Here is a 17,725-nt window from a genome sequence, read left to right on the forward strand (position 1 = left end):
AATATATATATTGAACTCATTAGTAGCTTGGAACCTCAGGTGAGAGGTTCAAACCCTTCTGTAGAAATACAAAAGTGCCCGTTCCCGAACAGGTTTACAGTGTCAGAAGTTCTACATAGGGCCACTCTGTGCTGAAGTTGACCTACGGCAGTGGGATTTTTGGTTTTCTTGATTAGCAAGACACCAGCTCTAGCCCACAGTGAAGGAAAGGGGATACCAAGTGCAAACTCACATGGATCTGACATGCGGCAACCGGATAGGACAGAAATCCTGCCCTTGAGGGTTTCCAAGCTGTAAATACTTACAGAAGCACACTTCCACATCTTTATCCAGCAGAGCAGTTGGTGGGTTAGAACTGCTGACCTTGGGTTACCATCTAAGCACTAGCCACTCCATCATCAGTCTCCCCAAGGGGATGACAGCAGGGCATAAAAACTAGGGTGTGGAGCTCATTGGGAGCTCTGGCCAAAGCTCCCCAGCACTCCGACCTGAGCCCATTTGTCTGCATAAGTTATATGCATAACTGTCCTTTTCTTTTTGGTTCATTTGAGGAATTGGTGGTTATTAGAATTTCTGAAAAAGAAACCCAATAAACTCAAACCTACTGTCATTGAGTCAGTTTTGACTCATGGTGATCCTATATAGGGTTTCAAACTACGAGACTCAGAGCAAACAGCTTCATCTCCCTCTCTCAGAGAGACAGGTGGGTTTGAACCTCCAGTTTCATGGTTAACACCACCCCTATAACCTAACCGCCGGCATATAAAGAAATTCTGCCAAATTCTAGACATTTATTGATCTTTTATCATTGTGGTAAAAATGTATGTAATACTTGCCATTTCAACAATGTTCACATGTAAATGACATTATGTTCATGATGTTGTGCACCTATTGCCTTTATTTGTTCCCTTTTTTTCATCTATTGTTTTTAATATGCAAATAGACACAGGAGGTTCAGCCAATCTATTTGGTACATTTAACCAAGTCCCTTGTGGGTGTTCTGACCATGAATGGCAGAGCTGACACTAGTCCAAAGGCAGGGTGCAGCTATCTTACAGATCACACACATCATCTGATCCAGAGTTGGGCCTGGCACCACTTCAGCATAAACTATGGGTGCGATCCCTAACAAAGGATGGCGAAGGGCTTGCTAGAAAAGTCTTAGATCCTGAATATAGGTTTGTCTTTAAAACTTTGAGCCAACCCCTTGTTTTCTTATCGTTGCCACGGAGTCAATTGTGTCTCATGATGGTCCCACGTTGCAGACTAGCTCTGATCCATAGGGTTTTCAATGCTCTGGTCTTTGGGAATCAGGTCTCTGGAACTCTCCAAGGTAACCTCTGGATGATTTCAAGCTGCCAGCCATTCTGCCAGGACTTGCGCATCGAACTGTTTGCAACACCTAGGGATTAAGTCCCCTTATCCTAACCCATTGCCGTCAAGTCGATTCTGACTCAGTGACTTTAAAGGATCAGGTAGAGTTGCCCTTTTTGATTTCCCAGGCTGTGAATCTTCGTGGGAGCAGCTAGCCTCGTCCTCCTCCTGAGGAGTTCCTGGTGGATTGAACCTGTTGACTTTGCGGTTAGCAGCCCACTGAGTCACCCCAGACTCCACTAGGGCTTCCTTAAATCCCATTAATTACATTAATGACAGTCCATTCCTAATATGTTATGCTAGTTAACAATTCACTAAGTTTTCCAGTGAAAATTACAGTCTTAACAGTCGCTATGAGAGTGATCGAGGCCTGTGGCGTTTTTCAAGGATAAAGGGACCGGAAGCCTCTGGAGAATGCCGTTGCTGAGTAGCGGGCACACAGACAACCCCTGCGGTGTGAACCGTGCTCGGAGACAACTGCTGATTCCTGGTGTGTAACTTGAACTGCTTGGGCTGAAATATGTTAAAGCCAATTATAGACATCCTCATCATTAACATACTAATTATCAGCCTCTGAACCAAGAGCACAATGTGCTCAGGCTTTGGAAATATTATTCAGTGTGAGCAAGGATTGGGTTGTAATCTTAACACTGAAAGGGAGTGAAGTTTGAGAGAAAGACTTCCTGCTCCAGGATCTGGTCTTCTGGCTTCACTCCTCAGACTCCCCTTTTTCTCTTCTCTCCAATGGGGTGATGCATTCCTTTCATCTCCAGTGCTTCTTTTTATTTATGCCAGCAGGCTCATTCTCTCTCTTGGGCTTGATCTCTCAGCCACAGGGCCCCTTGACTTATGCCCACCTTGGGCGAGTGTTACAATTCCCTTTGTCAGTGCCAATGTCTGAAGTCACTCAGCTTTACTCTCTTCGTGGGACAGGGAGCCCTGCTCCTCTGCTCTATGCCACTGTCTCAGGGCTACTCTTCTGCTCGGCCTCTCCGTGTGAGGACCTCTGTCTTTTTTCTCTCCTGGTTCTTCCTTCTTGGGGATCTTGGGATTTTCTCTCCTCCTGCTTCTGATGGCTCAGTTTATACCCAGAGGACTGGGAAAATTGACCAGTCCCCTCCTTAGAGTCCTTTACCCCTTATTTGCATGTTTTCACCCACTAATTGGTGGAAGTGACAAACACTATGGATAGAAGAGCTCTCTACCGACTCATTTCGCTTCATCACAAACACCGACGAGATGAAATGCTGAGTGTATATTGAAGACTTGCATTTTCAACGTGTTATTTCTAAGAATTCTCTCAAGATTCTTTACATCATTGAACCATTTAAAAGCAGTGATGAGATATGTTATTTTCCTCCAGTTCTAGATGGTTTATTTCCCAGCTTTAAACTTATCTCTGTTCATAGATAATATGCGTTAAGGCTACTCTCTACTCATGAATGCTTAAATAGATTGATGGATTTGATATTTATTCCTTAGCTGTTGAGAATACTAACAAGAATTCTGATCTTCTTTCTTGATCAGGTAAATAACAGTAAACACAGTGAGTCCAGATCAACTCCATCTCAGTGAGTTTTTGGTTTACTGTCTGCTATATCATCCCTCCCTCACCATTAGCCCTGCTCATCCTTATATTATCCCTAGAGTTTAGTCGCATGAAATTTAGCCTTTGCAGTGAAAACATCTTGACAAAAATGAGTATTCTGCAGGCGATATCCTTTTTTGTTCCTTTCATTGAGTTTAAATCAGTGTCTTTACCTTGACAGTTAGACTTCGGAATCCCAAATCCCTCGATGGCTCATTTGAATTCATCCCTGCTGTAATAGACTTTGCTCAGTAGTAAAGCTTTTGGGAATCCCTTAAATCAGACAGCTGAAATTCTGGTATGCTACCTTCTATGAAAGTAGACGAAACCTGGGAAGTTAAGCTCTTACTTGAAATGACAGAAAGTGGTTTCCTGAGCTCCAGAGGCATTGATGGGATTATTTGTGCGGCATCAGAATGCCTATCTCCACATAGTGCAGTAAGGAGTGCGCTGGGTCAAGGGGCTCTGGTACTGTCTTGACTCAATGTTTTTTTATCCCCTTCTTTTGTCTAGTGTCTAAATATCAAGACATTTATAGTTGTCTGACAAATAAATATTCCATAATTTTGCATAGAAGTTCAGGAGTTTAAACTAAAGATGAATTCAAGAGCATGGAGACCACCGATTTAGTGAGTAGGTGGTCAAGTGTTGGAGAAACACTTATAATGAAATATATACAAATATTTAATGAAATATATACAGATCTTTGTAAAACACTGACTAGCTTGTGGGGGGTGGTAAACATGTTCATGGTTGTTACAGTTCCATCTTAGCTTCACTTGAATTAAGCTTCATATTATAAAGCCTTGTAGGTCTTGGCTACACTGGTGTCCAGTAATAGTAATGGAAGACCAAAGAAGCGTTCATGCCGATTAATTATGATGCTAGTGAAGACAATTGACTCTATTACGGGCTGCCAGAGAACAAGCAAATCTATCTTGGATCCTTAGACGTAAGGATGCCAAGACTTTGTCTTACATAATTTGGACCCAGTATTTGGAGGATCCAGTTCACCCTGGTGGGGTAAAACAGAGGGTCAGCTGAGAGGGTGGGGCACTCAACAGGATGAATTGCCACAGTGGCGGCAGCAGTGGGCCCGACTGTAACAGTTGTGAAGCTGAGGCAGGCCTGGACAGTGTTTCCTTTGTACAGAAAGTCGCTGTGAATTGGTACTGACAGGATGGCACCTAACTACAAGAATAGCTCTGTTGGCCTGTTTTAAACATTTTTCATGAGCAGTTTTATTGGCATATACTTCACAGATCATAACATTTTAATTGTTCAGTCATATTAAGAAGATTTGTGCAATTGTGACCACAATCAATTTCTGAACATTTTCTTCTTTTACCCATTGCTGTCAGCTCCCTATTTCCACCCATCTCCCCGTACCATGAGGCTAGACAATTGTGAATCCAGTTACTGTCTCTGTAGATCGACCTATCCTGGATTTAATACACAGAAAATCATACAAAACCAAACAGGAAGCCAACAAACAAACAGCAACAACAAAACCCGCCAACAGCAATGACTAATTCAAGCACAGAAAAACCTCAACCAAGAATAAAGCAGAAAATATTAAAATGCAAACAATTTTAAAATGGGTCAAAAGGGAGATCAAATGATAAGACATTACTCTTGATCTAACTAGGTTCTGTCATAATAGACTTTACAAAGCTCTCTGTCTGATAGCAGGGCTAGTCCCATCCCTCAACTATGATCACAGGGGATTCACCAGTGGTTTAATCTATAGACACTGCAATTGGATTTTGGGTGTCCACTGTCATACATACCCTTCTGTAAACCAGGTGTTCACAATTTAAGCTCTGATACCATTTCCTCCTTTAGATTTGGATTATTTACAATTCTTGACTCACATAGGCTGGTGTGCTTCTTCCATGTGGACTTAGTTGATGCCTCACTTAAATGGCTGCTTGTTTGAAGACAAGTTTTTAAGAGCCAGAGGCTAGTCTTTCTGATAGTTGGACACCATCTGTGTTTTTCGCCACACTTTGCTATAGCACCCATATTTTCAGTGGTCTCTTCATTAGAGTGAGCATCGAATAGATGTTGGCTTATTTTTCAATCCATGTCTTCTGTAAACATTGACTGTTTTAGAAATTGTAGGTGAAACAAGATAGAATGAAAATAGCTGTAATCCAGTGAGTGTGCACTAGAAGCCAAGACCTACGCTCTTGTGAACATTTATCATTGCCATCAGGTTGATGCTAACTCACAGTGACCCCTTGTGGGTTTCTGAGACTCTCAGTGTTTACAGGTGTAGAAAACCTGGCCTTTCTCCCTTGGACCTGCTGGTGGTTTCTATCTGCCCACATGCAAACGAATCACAGCCCAACGCATAACCAATGTGCCACCAGAGCTCCTCCTAGTAACCTTCTGAAGTAGACACAGTTATTCTTACTTGTCCATTTTAAAGATGAGGAAACAGAGGCACACAGTGGTTAATTACTTGCACAAGGCCATCAGCTATAAATAGCAGTCTTGAAATTTGAATCCACATCATTTGACTGCAGAGCCCACCCACTTCACCGTCCTATGTTTTAACTCTGTGGACGGAATAGAAGAAGGAATCCTTTCCCCCAAGAAGGCCCGGGCGAGGATGGACAAAAGCCTTTCCATCAGTATCGCTGTATGTAATAGGAGCTGAAGTCAACACTCACTAAATATAGCAAAGATGTCCTTGTCGTCATAGCGCAAACTTGCTTTTCTGCAGCCCTTCTTCCATCTCCAAACAGGAAAAAGGCATTCTCCCAGATATTCTGGATAACATTTCCTCCCAAAACATTAGTTTTCTGAGTCTGTTCTCTCACTCTGTTTTGCTCAATTCAACGTAAAAGACAATGAGGAAACAGGAATTTGTGGCCACCACAAATCTGTGTACACCTTTTAAAATAGCCACAGACTAGAAAGCTGAACCTGCTTTGTGTTCAGATGGCAGGGGAATGGCAGAAAAATAGAGGCTGCCCCTGCAGTTTGTATGCACTGAGTGAATCTGAGGTGCAAATATATTGTAGGTCACAGGTATCAGTCCTGGTTGGATTGTGCTAGGAATTCAGGTAGGCTTTTTGTGCTGAGTTAAGGTCCTTAGTTTGACTAGCAAGCCCAGGAAACTGTCATTCAGGAATCTCAGATCAAGGGTCAAGACAGAATGCAGGGCAAAGTAACTTGAATTGCGAATGTAATTTCATTTCTTAAAGGTGCAGTCAATAATTAAGCTCCATTTGTGTGCATAAACCCTGAACCATGCTAATGACCTGCTTCTTGACCCTTGGGAGCTGTCCAGTGTTTCCCTTGATCGTTCTTCCTCCCTCTGCTATGGTGATTTCTTACTTTGACCCCTCCCTCTATTTTATTCAGGATTCTCTGGTGGAATCTTATCTCCTGCTGGAGGACCTTGGTGATTGTGTCCACCGTTTCCAGGGCTTTAGGCAGCAGGCAGAGCCCCGGGAGGTGAGGAGCAGGAGGCTGGGGGTACCTGCCTGTTGTTAGGGAAAGAAGGAAGGGTCATTTCCAGCGAACCCAGGTTTGTTGAATTGATTTTTTTTGTTGTTGTCCGTATTAGTTCCTCAGAATACTGTTTGCTTCCTGGTCAGCCATTTTTTATGATTCTAGATAAAGTGTTTTGCTATTTTTCTCTTATCTCCTTAGTGAAGGAACATGGAGGCTTTTAGAGCATTCATTCACTCCTGTCATATTGATACCTAGTTTCAGAAGAATTTAAAAGCTATAAATAAACTTTTTCTACATCCATCCCTTTTGCTGGGGATGCAGACTTAAAAGACATTAACACTTGCTAAAGTCCACTGCTTATTGTTATTACTGCTTTGCTTCTTGATATGTTAAACATATGGGGAAAAGTATTGCACCACTCCCAGAAGACTTTTTTGCACTTAAGAACTTGATGGAATGGGATAGGGGCTACCTCTGACCTCCTCCAGCTACACAAATGAAAAGAGTATTGAGCTCCATTAGCTGCCCAAGGATGAGAACTACAAGGTCAGACATGCCTCCATCCTCCCACTGTCTTTACCATATTCTGTCACCAGCCGCACCTCCCTTCTCCGCACTCTACTTCTCTGCTTGTCTACTTCTCGGGTTCCATAATCCATTGCAATTTCCACACAGAACTCTTAGCCAAGACTCATGACTATGGGGCTTATTAGAGAAGTTAACAGGTCCTTAGGATGTTAAGGATACTGTTAAGGATACAGTTCTTTGGTCTACAGTTTAGAGAGCCTCCTTTCAGCCATGCTGCAAGGCATGCCTCTCTGGCCCTGGACCTCTCAGCTGCTTGGCGCTTTAGCCTCTGCCTTGCCCCTGTAGCTCGGATAAATGCCCAAAGGGTACCTCACTCTGCAAGCTAGCCAGCTTCCTGACTAAAGGCACTCGGCTTTATTCATTCTGTGGGCTGGGATGCCTACTGTTCTGCCATATGGTCTAAGAACTGTTCCTCTGTTCCCTGTCATGGTCTGTGTTCCTCTTCTGCCACCTCTCCATGAGCAGATGTTAAGCACATTTCACTCCTGGCTGGTGATGGGAGCCTCTGTTTTTGCATCCGAGCCAGCTCACTATATTCCCAGCAGTATGGGAAAACTGATGAATCCTCGAGTTAGAGTTCAGTACACCTTATTTATATGTACCAACCCAGTTGTTTACACCCTGGTGGTGTAGTTGGGTGCTAAACGCATGGTCAGCAGTTAGAAACCACCAGCTGTTCTGTGGGAGAGAGAGGAGCCTTTCTACTCCCATAAAGAGTTCCAGTCTCAGAAGCCCACAGGGGCAGTTCCCTCGGCCCTATGGGGTCACGACACATTGGAATCAACTCACTAGCACGGGAGTTGTATTTCTGACTCAGACATTTGGCGGGGGCCACAAACACTGTGGATAGAAGCGCGATACCAATTTCACCGCATCGCAGTGTTTTGAATCATATTTTCTATCGGAGCCATCTTGGTTCTTTTGTCTTAACTCCCTTTAAGTTTAGCAAAATTCCCTGCCACTGACCAGAGGTGTGAGCTGGGGTGAGCACCATCATTTTCTGAGTCTAAATGTCCTCATCTGTAAAGTGAGGAGACGATTGGAATCTAGTTTATAGAGTTCTTGTGAAGAGTAGATGAGCTAATACATGTAAAACAGAGGACAGGGCTTGACACACAGTAGGTGAGCAGTTTTTATTGTAATCCTTTAAAAAGAAAAAAGAATGCAAGAAGCCTCTAAGTACAGGCTTATTTTGACATTACCGAGAGATGTTTAGTGGTGATGGTGAGCTGTTTACCGGGTTTAGGTCCAAGCACCCTCCCTCATAGGCTGTGCACTAACCTGACCTCTCTGGGTTAAATGTGAAGAGTAGCACTTATGTTATGAGTATAGGAATTAAAAGAGATATTGTAAAAAAATATGGAATACAATGAATACTTTATAAATGTTTTTATCTAATACAACCATAATGACCAAATTGGAGTCATTTTTATCGCAGCTTTTAAGCAGTCATAATTACCATGCAAGTATAATTTTGTCTTGCTTTTTCCAAGCAATATTTCATCCTCAATACTTTCCATGATAGCTGCATAAGCTTCAATGCCACTATTTTAATGATTGCAAAATATTTCTTCTAGTAATTATACAATACTTCATTTCACTGTTGCGTTAGTATTGAGCTCTGAGGTAATTTCCAAGTTTTCAACATATAAGTGAGATCATGTGAAATAACTTTATATGTAGAATCTGCCATATTTTGCATCATGACCTTAGGAAAGGTTCTCAGAATAACTGCTTGTGACTATTTTTACAATTTTTTTGGGTCTCCCTCACTAAGTAGCAGGCTTCTGTGTGCGGCTCTCCACTTTGTCCTCACAATCCAGGACATGGTACTTAATGAATATTTCTTGAGTTCATGAACACATGAACAAATTACATTATATCTGCAACAGTGTTAAGGCTTCTTCATGTCTTAACCTTTTGCCTTTTAAAAGTAGTCTTAAAATCCAAGGGATTTCTTAACGGCATGTCAGCGTCTTGGCAAAGAGGACGAGAGTGCTTTTCTGTGTAACAGGGATCAGGTTGGGTTCAATTCGTGGCCAGAGCACCTTGTTCACCTCATGGCAAGCCGCGACCTGTCAGTGGAGCGTGGAGGCTTGGATACTGTTATGGTGCCGAACGGATTTCAGTGAAGCTTCCAGATGGGCAGATGAGGGAAAAAGACCCAGGAATTTACTTCTAAACACCAGCCAGTGAAAATCCCGTGGCTCACGTTATCCTGATCTCTGATGATTCACGGGGGGGTGGTGCTGGACCCACCAATATTAATTGCAAGCAGTATTCTGCATGGTGCTGCCGGGGGTACAAGGGCTCATGCGATGGTAGCTCATCAGAACAACCAGCCTCCGGAGACCCACAGAGCGCCCTTTGAGAGAGGCAGGAGAGAAGAGTGAAGGAGAATGAGAAACCCAGGGAGGAGGTGGGAGAATGCTGTTACGTCCAGGGGCTGCCACTCACATCATGAAGTGGACTGTGTGTAAAAGAATGCATAAACTCTCCCCCAAACCCCAATGAAGAAAGAAGAGAAAGGACCAGTTGCGGGAAGTGTCTTGCATTGGTGTGTCAGGTTGACCTTCATCTGAAAATCACTTTCTATGGAGGGCCAAGTCAGGCAAAATAAAATTATATACAGGTCATATGTTTTAGTTCAAAATGAAAATAGACTAAGCCATGTTGGGGGTGGGGAAATAACTTCCTCAAAGAGAAAAATGCTAATGTCCAGATTGTCACTCCTCTAGCTGCTGATCCGTGTATGACAGGTCAGGATCGGTTTGAAGATTGACAATATGGAAATGGCTCAGTCACCTTTCTTTCTGATATCCAGTCATAGGAATCGGTCTAAAGCAGGCAGGTCACTTTCAGCTCTTTGCCGGGGCTTGCCTGTCTGGGATAAATAAAGCTAGGTCCTTTCCAAGGTGTTTTGGACCCTGGTGGCTTAGTGAGTTACGTGTTAGGCTGCTCACCACTGGTCAACGGTCTGAACAACCCCCCACCCCCCCCTGCTGCTCTACTCTGCACCAGCAGTTCCACTCTGCCCTACAGGCTCGCCATGGGTCAGAATCGACCTCCGGGCCAGTGAGTGAGTGCCAGTATCTTGCCTTTACTATTTGGGGCTGTATTCCTTTTCTCTATAAACTGTGAGGATTAACTGTTCTTCTTAAGGAGAGAGAAAGCTTTATAACTCGAAGCAAAGACGGCTGAGTTATTATATCAGCTTAATGTTCTGCAGTTACACCTAAAGCTTTTTGAGTTACTTATCAAAATAACAATGAATCTTACTCAAGAGTTCATTAGCTGCTATGGGAAAATTATATTGAAGTCATACATTCTATCAGTATATTTCTACATGAAAAACAAGGTATTTGAATAATTTGTGGATGTGATTAAATATTGATTCATATGCTAGGAATCATTCCCTTTTGTTTAGTAACACAACTAAAATAATAGGGCTTATTTATCAAGCGTTTTGAACGTCAGCAGTGGGGGTGGGAAGGAAAGCACCTTTTCTGTAGCCAGTGCTGCATGTAACAGAGGCTTTTCCCGGCGGCTGCCGCCCGCCCTCTCCTCCTGGTGGAAGGTCCTGGCCCATGAGGCCTGATTGCTCAGGCCAAATTGTACCTCTGCTTTGCAGTTACTGAGTGATTTTAGAAAGGCTGCTTAACTTCTCTGAGTTTCTGGCATATTCCAGATAAAGAGGACAAGAATCCTGCAAGACAGACGAGAGAGTAATAGAAAAGCGTAATATAAGGCAGTCAGCTCAGTGCCTGGCCAGCAGTATATTCCCAATACCCCTCACTAATCTGAAAGAGTTTGTTAGCTTTAGTTTAAAAATATTTTGTTGTGGGGAAAGATAGTTTTCTGGAGGACCTCTGAGCACTGTTTCTCTTACTTTTTTTTTTTACAACAAAACTCGATGTAGATTCATTCATTCATTTATTCACTGATGAAATCCACTGTGTGCTGGGTTCTAATATAATTCCTGGGCACTCAACAGTGAACACTGGTCACATCTTTCTGATCTTGTGAAGCTTATATTCTAGCAGGAAGATGGGGGATGGGGGTGGGATTGTGACAGATGATACAACATACAAACCTACATCCTCATTTCCTGTAGTGATGAGTGATGTAAGGGCAGATGGGCAGGTGATGGATCAAGACTGGGTGGGGGGGGGGCTGTTGTTGCTTGTATATTCAGGAGAGTCTCTGAGAAAGTGCCCAAGAGACTAGGCTGCCTTGTGAAGGCCTGAGAGCTGTTCCTACAATGGGAACAGTGTATGATGGAGAAGGAACGGAGCGTCTGCCAGGAGTAGAAAACAGACCTGTGTAGCTGGAGGTGGGGGGATGAGAGGAGAATAGAGAGAGCTGGGCTGGGAGAAAAGGAGCCCTGATGGTGTAGTGGTTCCACATTGGGCTGTACTCTACAAGATCAGCAGTTCAAAGCCACTAGCCACTCATTGGGAGAAAGAAGGGCTTTCTACTCCAGTAGTGAGGTACAATCTTGGAAACTCCCAGGGGAAGTTCTCCCTGCCCTACAGGGTCACCGTGAATTGTCATAGATACCATGGCAGTGAGCTTGGTTGGTCGGTGGCTGGAGAAATGTGCATGGAGCAGCTCACGTAGAGCCTTGGGCTATGATAAGGAGTTTGGGTCCCATGATAAGACCAGTGGCACATTACTGGAGGGTTGAAGTGGGAGGATGTCATATTTTTACTCTTCTGTTTATTCATGTCCTTGATTCTACATAAAGTAATGGAAAGATTATGAAAAAGTTTTCATGTAAATGAAGTTAATTATAAGGAAAGTCAGTTTCTGATGTAAGTTTAATGCAAACCATTTATCAAGTTGTACCATTTAGCAAATTGTACCATCCCAAATTATCCCGCTTTCTAAACGCCTTTTGGTTAATACAGATATTTTTTCATCCTTTAATAACTACCATCTCTGATGTCATTACTTTTCACATCGCCTCTCCAGGTGGCCCGTCTCCTGTTCTTTCACGAAGCCATCCATTGTTCTTTGCCTGGTTCTGTTCTTCCATCGCTGTGGTGGCCCGAGTTACCCAGACTCCTGTAGCCATATTTTCAAGAATGCTAACTACAGGGAAGATTATATTGTAATTCCAAAATGCAATCCCTTCAAACTGGCATTCAAGCATCATTAGGTGACCAGGCTTACCATCGACAAAATGTAAGCACTCCAACCAAATGAAACCAAATCAGTTGCCATGGAGTTGACGCTGACTCACGGATGCAAGGATGTCAGCAGAGAACTCTGCTCCATGGGGTTTTCGAGCGCTGACTCTGCACTAGATAATAAGGACTTCAGTGTCAATAAATTTCATTCCTTGCCTTTGGGAAATATACTATCTAATTAGATAGACTTATAAACCGGTGATTGATAGATTGATTGATTCATTCAGTAAACATTCAGAGCATGTGTTCCCTGTAGTGGCCATTTTCTTCCAAGGAGTATCCGGGTATCTCATATAACACAGATGAGCCCATTATGGGGCTTATCTCCTAGAGGAGCTGAATGATCATGAAAAGGATTTTGATGAGGAATGATTATTTTCTGTTTGGCTTGCCAGTGGTGAAGTGCTATGGTAACAGTATTCTGTATGCATTATTTCACTAATCTCTACAATAGACCCAGGTCATTATCTCCATTCAAAGACGAGGTAATTGAAGCTTAGAGTGCTTCATCAACAAATCTAAAGACTTAAGAGCTCTCTTGGTCTTGACATTGCCTCTCCAGCAGTGATAGTATATAATAGTGCTATTTGTGACTATGCCCGTGTGCTTTATTCTGCGATGTCGTGTAGGGAAGAGCAGAGGTAAAGTGGGAGGAAGGGTAGGTGTGTGGGTGGATAGGTAGGTGGTGATGGTGGGAAGAGTGAGATTAGTATATAGTAAGTCCCAGGTTATGAACATCTGCTTTACCAACAACTCTTATCTGCCCTTTAATGTTACGTAAATATGCTATTAACCTGGCAATGACTCAATCAACTCTTACTTTTAACAGTGTTTTCACTATCATTTGCTGCATGCCCATCTTTTAACTCATTGAAAAGGTTTCTAGCCTTTGTAAAAAGTGCAATAAGGTAAGGCTAAATACGAATGAATCATATGCACCTCTTCTATTTACCTACACATTTCACTGAACACACTTAGCAAGGGATCTCCTTTGTCACCAGAGGAATGACATCTAGTCCATATTTTCAGCCCTGGGAAGACAATTTCTTAACCAGGTCTATGCCATTCCCAACCTCCAAACATTAAGCTTCCCTCTGCTTGGTCTTTCCCTTTAACCCTTTGAGTCTTCTTCTTCTTCTTCTTTTTTAAAAATTACTTTATTGGGGGTTCTTACAGCTCTTATAACATACCACACATCAATTGTATCAAGCATATTTGTATATATGTTGCCATCATCATTTCCAAAACAGTTTTTAGTTGAGCCCTTAGTATTAGCTCTTTTTCCCCCCTCCTTGTCTTCCTCCTCCCCCCCCACCCCCCCATCCCCCACCCCCGTTCCCATGAATCCTTGATCAATTATATATTGTTATTATTATTTCATATCTTATGCTGTCTGTTGTCCCACTTCACCCACATTTCTGTTATTCATCCCCTTTAGGAGGGGGGTTCTATATATCCAACCTTGTGGTGGGTTTCCCCTTTCTACCCCTTACTCCTCCCTGACCATTCCCCTACTCTCATGATATTGCTATTCCCACTACTGTTCCTGAGGGATTTATCTGTCCTGAATTCCATGTGTTGAGAATTCTTATCTGTACCAATGTGTGTTCTCCAGTCTAGCCAGATTTGTAAGGTAGAACTGGGTCGTGGTAGTGGTGGGTGGGGTGGGGAAGAAGCATTCAGGAATTAGAGGACTGATGGGTGTTCTGTATGTGCTGTATTGCACCCTGGTTGCATTATCTCTTCCACATAACCCTTCTGTGGGGTGATGTCCCATTTTCTACAGATGGGCTTTGGGTCTCCAATCCCCCTTGTTTGCATTGATACCGTCATTTGTTTTGGATTTCTTGATACCTGATACCTGGTCCTGTTAGCACCTCATCACCACACAGACTGATGTGCTTCTTCCATGTGGGCTTATTTGCTTCCCTGCTGGATGGCTGCTTGTTTAACTTCAAGTCTTTAAAATATTGCAGCTTTTGATAGCCAGGCACCATCCGCTCTTCACCACATTTGCTTATGCACCCATTTTGTCCTCAGCCATCATGTCGGGAAGGTGAGTATCAAAGAGTGGCAGTTATTAGAACAAAGTGTTCTTGTGTTAAGGGAGGCCTTGAGTACAGGTCCAACGTCTGTCTGCTATAGTAATACTTAACATCTAAATATATGTACACTGGTCTCTATCCTTTTCATTATAAATTAGTATATTTACATATGTAGATGCCTATAGCTATACCTCTGTAAATAGCTTTTGCCTCCTATTTATTTCCTCTATTTCCTTTCACCTTCCTCCTATCCTACTATCATTCTCACCCTCCATTCAGCTATCAGTATTTCCTCTCAGATACATTGCACTTGATCAAACCTCACCAGGCATTATATACCCTCCTTGTCACCAATTTTAGATCTCTTGTTTTTCCCTTATTCTTGGGTCTGTTGACTCCTCACACTCTCTCCATGACCCCTTCTCTCCCCTGTCCCCTCAGAACCAACAGTTCCATTGTTTTTTCCTCAGGACTTTTCATCCTGACTATCTTATATAGATAGACATAGAGCGAAAGTAAAACAAAAACATTGAGTCACCTTCTTAATTGGACTTTGATCTACTCAAATTCCATCCTTTTGTTAGGCTTCTATAAGACCTGTCATTAATCTCCACTTTCCTTTTTGCACAGAACTCATTTTCTTTTCAACAATATTCTGCTTCTCAGAGACAGCCTTGCATCTCAGGTGTTTTGCACTTGTCTGTTTCCTCCCAAGGCTGATTGACAGCCCCTTGCATAGAGGTCTAGTGTCTTACCTGCATCCTGATTCCCCACCACACTGTGCAGTCCGTTACACACAGTGCCCACGGTTACTGTTGATGCCTTGACTCCAAAGCCATGCCTATGATGAAACATGAGGTCCAGCGGGGCCTGTTATGCCAGCGTTTCATTGTGATCATTAAGTGGGCAGTTCTGTTTGGTGAAGAGCTCCCTACCACCCCCACCCCCAGGTGTCTTTTAAGAACTGCTTTAGAACATTGTCATTTTTTAAAGGTCTAAGATTACCATCCCTGGAGCTTCCCAGGTAAATCAGAGCTTTTTAAGGGAGTACCGATTTGATAACAAAATAACTTCACTCTCTGGATTTAGCTACTTTTAGTTCCAACTTATTCCTCCTCCTCTTAAGGAAAGCTTTGGGTTTTTGGTAATAATCATCAGTTTTTCAGAGTTTCTTAGCGTGGGGAATTTGTGAGTGTTGTGAATCTTGGGGACGCTGCAGCTCCTTGGGAGCGATGTGTTCAGCCAGCACAGCTCTGGTATTAGGGAAATGAGTTTGTAAGATAGCTCACTTATCTGTACATGGGAAAATAGAGAAAGATAGCCTTATAATGAGAAAAAAAATCTCAAAGGGAAGAAAAATAATAAAATCAAGTTGGTTTATGGTTTGTCAGTCCAAAAAGCTTTTAAGCCATATCTATAAAGGTGGATCCACTTAGCGTTTGTTCTGCATTGCAGGCATCATTGTGTGATAAGTGGTGTGAATTTAGCCCCTTTAAGCCTGATCTTCTGAGGGTAGAGATTTAAACATAGTAACTTTATTTGAAAGGACTTTATCGATTGGGGTTTGATTTGGTTCTTCCTTACCAAAGAGAGGTGCTATATAATGGTTTAGATTCCCGGTCTTTTAAAAACATTATTCTATTTTTCTAAATTCACTTTATAGTTATACTCCTCTGTCCCTGCCTGCTCCCCCACCTTCTTTTTCTAGCTCTTCCGCTTTAAAGACAAAAGTGGCAGGAGAGGGGTGAAAAAAGGGAAAGAAAAATCAACTGTCACATTGTGAATGTAATTGATTCAATAAATAACGTTTCAATTCCCAAGGCAAACCTCAAAGTCCTCACTTATGTCAATTAGTGCTCAGCTCAGTAAGTGGTGGCCTTCTTAACTTAGACAGATGAGAGAGTTCACCAGTTCTCACTTCCTCAAGAAGGAGGGTGCTTTTCTTGTGCTAAAGACACACCGTTTAAACTGATGTGCCTACTCTGCAATGAAAAAAAACACACACCAAAACTTGGAAGGAAATGCGTGTGGCAGTTTTCCTTTGCCCTGCTAATAGAAGTAGGGTATTTAATTAGTGTCCAGGCATTTGCTAAAAATAAAATAAAACAATGAGCATGGGAATAACAGCTCCCTGTTTTTGTTGTTATTGTTAAATGCCATTGAGTCAGTACCGACCCATAGCAACCATATGAACAACAGAACCGAACACTGTGTGGTCCTGCACCATCCTCACGCCTGTTCCTGTGTTTGAGCCCATTGTTGCAGCCACTGTGTCAATCCATCTCATTGAGGACCAGTCTCTTTGCTACCCTTTTACTTTACCAAGTCTGATGCCCTTCTCCTTGGACTGGTCTTTCCTGACAACATGTCCAAAGTACATGAGATGAGTTCTCATCATCCTTGCAGGAGCACTCTGGCTGTCCTTCTTCTAAGACAGATTTGCCTTTTCTTTTGGTAGACAGTGGTACGTTTAGTATTCGATGCCAGCACCACAATTCAAACACATCAACTCTTTGGTCTTCCTGATTCAGTGTTCAACTTTCACATGCATATGAGGTAATTGAAGATACCATGGCTTAGGTCAGGCACATCTTAGACCTCAAAGTAACAGCCTTGCTTTTCACTACTCTAAAGAGTTCTTGCGCAGCAGATTTACCCAATGGGAAACATACTTTGATCTCTGGGCTGCTGCTTACGTGAGCACTGAATTCCCCCCCTCACAAAAAAATTTTTGTTAAACTTTAATCTTTTTGCCATTTATCATGATGTTACCTATTGGTCCAGGTGTGAAGATTTTGGTTTTACATTGAGTTGTAACCCACACCGAAGACCCAAATCTTTGATCGTTATCAGCAAGCGCTTCAAGTCCTCCTCCCTTTCAGCAAGCAAGGTTGTGTCATCTGTATATCACAGGTTGTTAATAAGCCTTCCTCCAACTGTGATATCATATTCTTCTTCAAAAAATCCAGCTTCTCTCAAGATTTGCTCAACATACAGACTGACTAAGTATGTTGAGAAGATACAACCCGTATGCACACCTTTACCGATTTTAAGCCATGCTCTGTTTGCACAAGTGTCGTTTGATCCATGTACAAGTTCTGCATGATCACAATGAAGTGTTCTGGAATTCCCATTCTTCTCAAGGCTGTCCATAGTTTTTTATGATCCACACAATCAAATACCCTGGCATAGGCAATAAAACACAAGTAGGCCTCTTTCTTGTATTTTCTGGTTTCAGTCAAGATTCATCTGAGGTCAGCAGTGATATCCCTTGTCCCACATCTGCTTCTGAATCTGGTAGCTCCCTGTCAATCTATAGCTGCAACCATTGTTGGATGATCTTCAGGAAATTTTACTTGCATGTGATACCAATGATTTTGTTCTGTAGTTTGAGCATTTTAGTGGGTCACCTTTCTTTGCATGGGTACAGATATGGATCTCTTCTAGTCAGTTGGCCAACTAACTGTGCT

General features: G+C 42.6%; 1 protein-coding gene and 1 pseudogene across 4 annotated transcripts in view; one reads left to right on the top strand and one right to left on the bottom strand.

Annotated features, from left to right (window-relative positions):
- LOC105978512 overlaps window positions 1–3,189 on the bottom strand; it is a 6,085-nt pseudogene extending 2,896 nt beyond the window's left edge.
- PRELID2 (PRELI domain containing 2) overlaps window positions 1–17,725 on the top strand; it is an 83,008-nt gene that overhangs the window by 50,388 nt on the left and 14,895 nt on the right. For 2 of the 4 annotated variants that reach the window (XR_006679546.1, XM_045284860.1), the window contains exon 6: window positions 6,338–6,430. The exons of the other annotated variants lie outside the window; for them this stretch is intronic. Coding sequence is in view for 1 of the 2 variants with exons in the window: in XM_045284860.1 (XP_045140795.1) it covers window positions 6,338–6,430 (93 nt within the window). In the remaining variant the exon portion in view is untranslated. The remainder of the gene's footprint in view (window positions 1–6,337; window positions 6,431–17,725) is intronic. 4 annotated transcript variants of the gene reach the window in all.

Source organism: Echinops telfairi, unplaced genomic scaffold (genome assembly GCF_000313985.2).
Source record: "Echinops telfairi isolate 266 unplaced genomic scaffold, ASM31398v2 ScPeMD7_7469;HRSCAF=8507_0, whole genome shotgun sequence".
In the NCBI taxonomy this organism is placed as follows: Eukaryota; Metazoa; Chordata; class Mammalia; order Afrosoricida; family Tenrecidae; genus Echinops; species Echinops telfairi.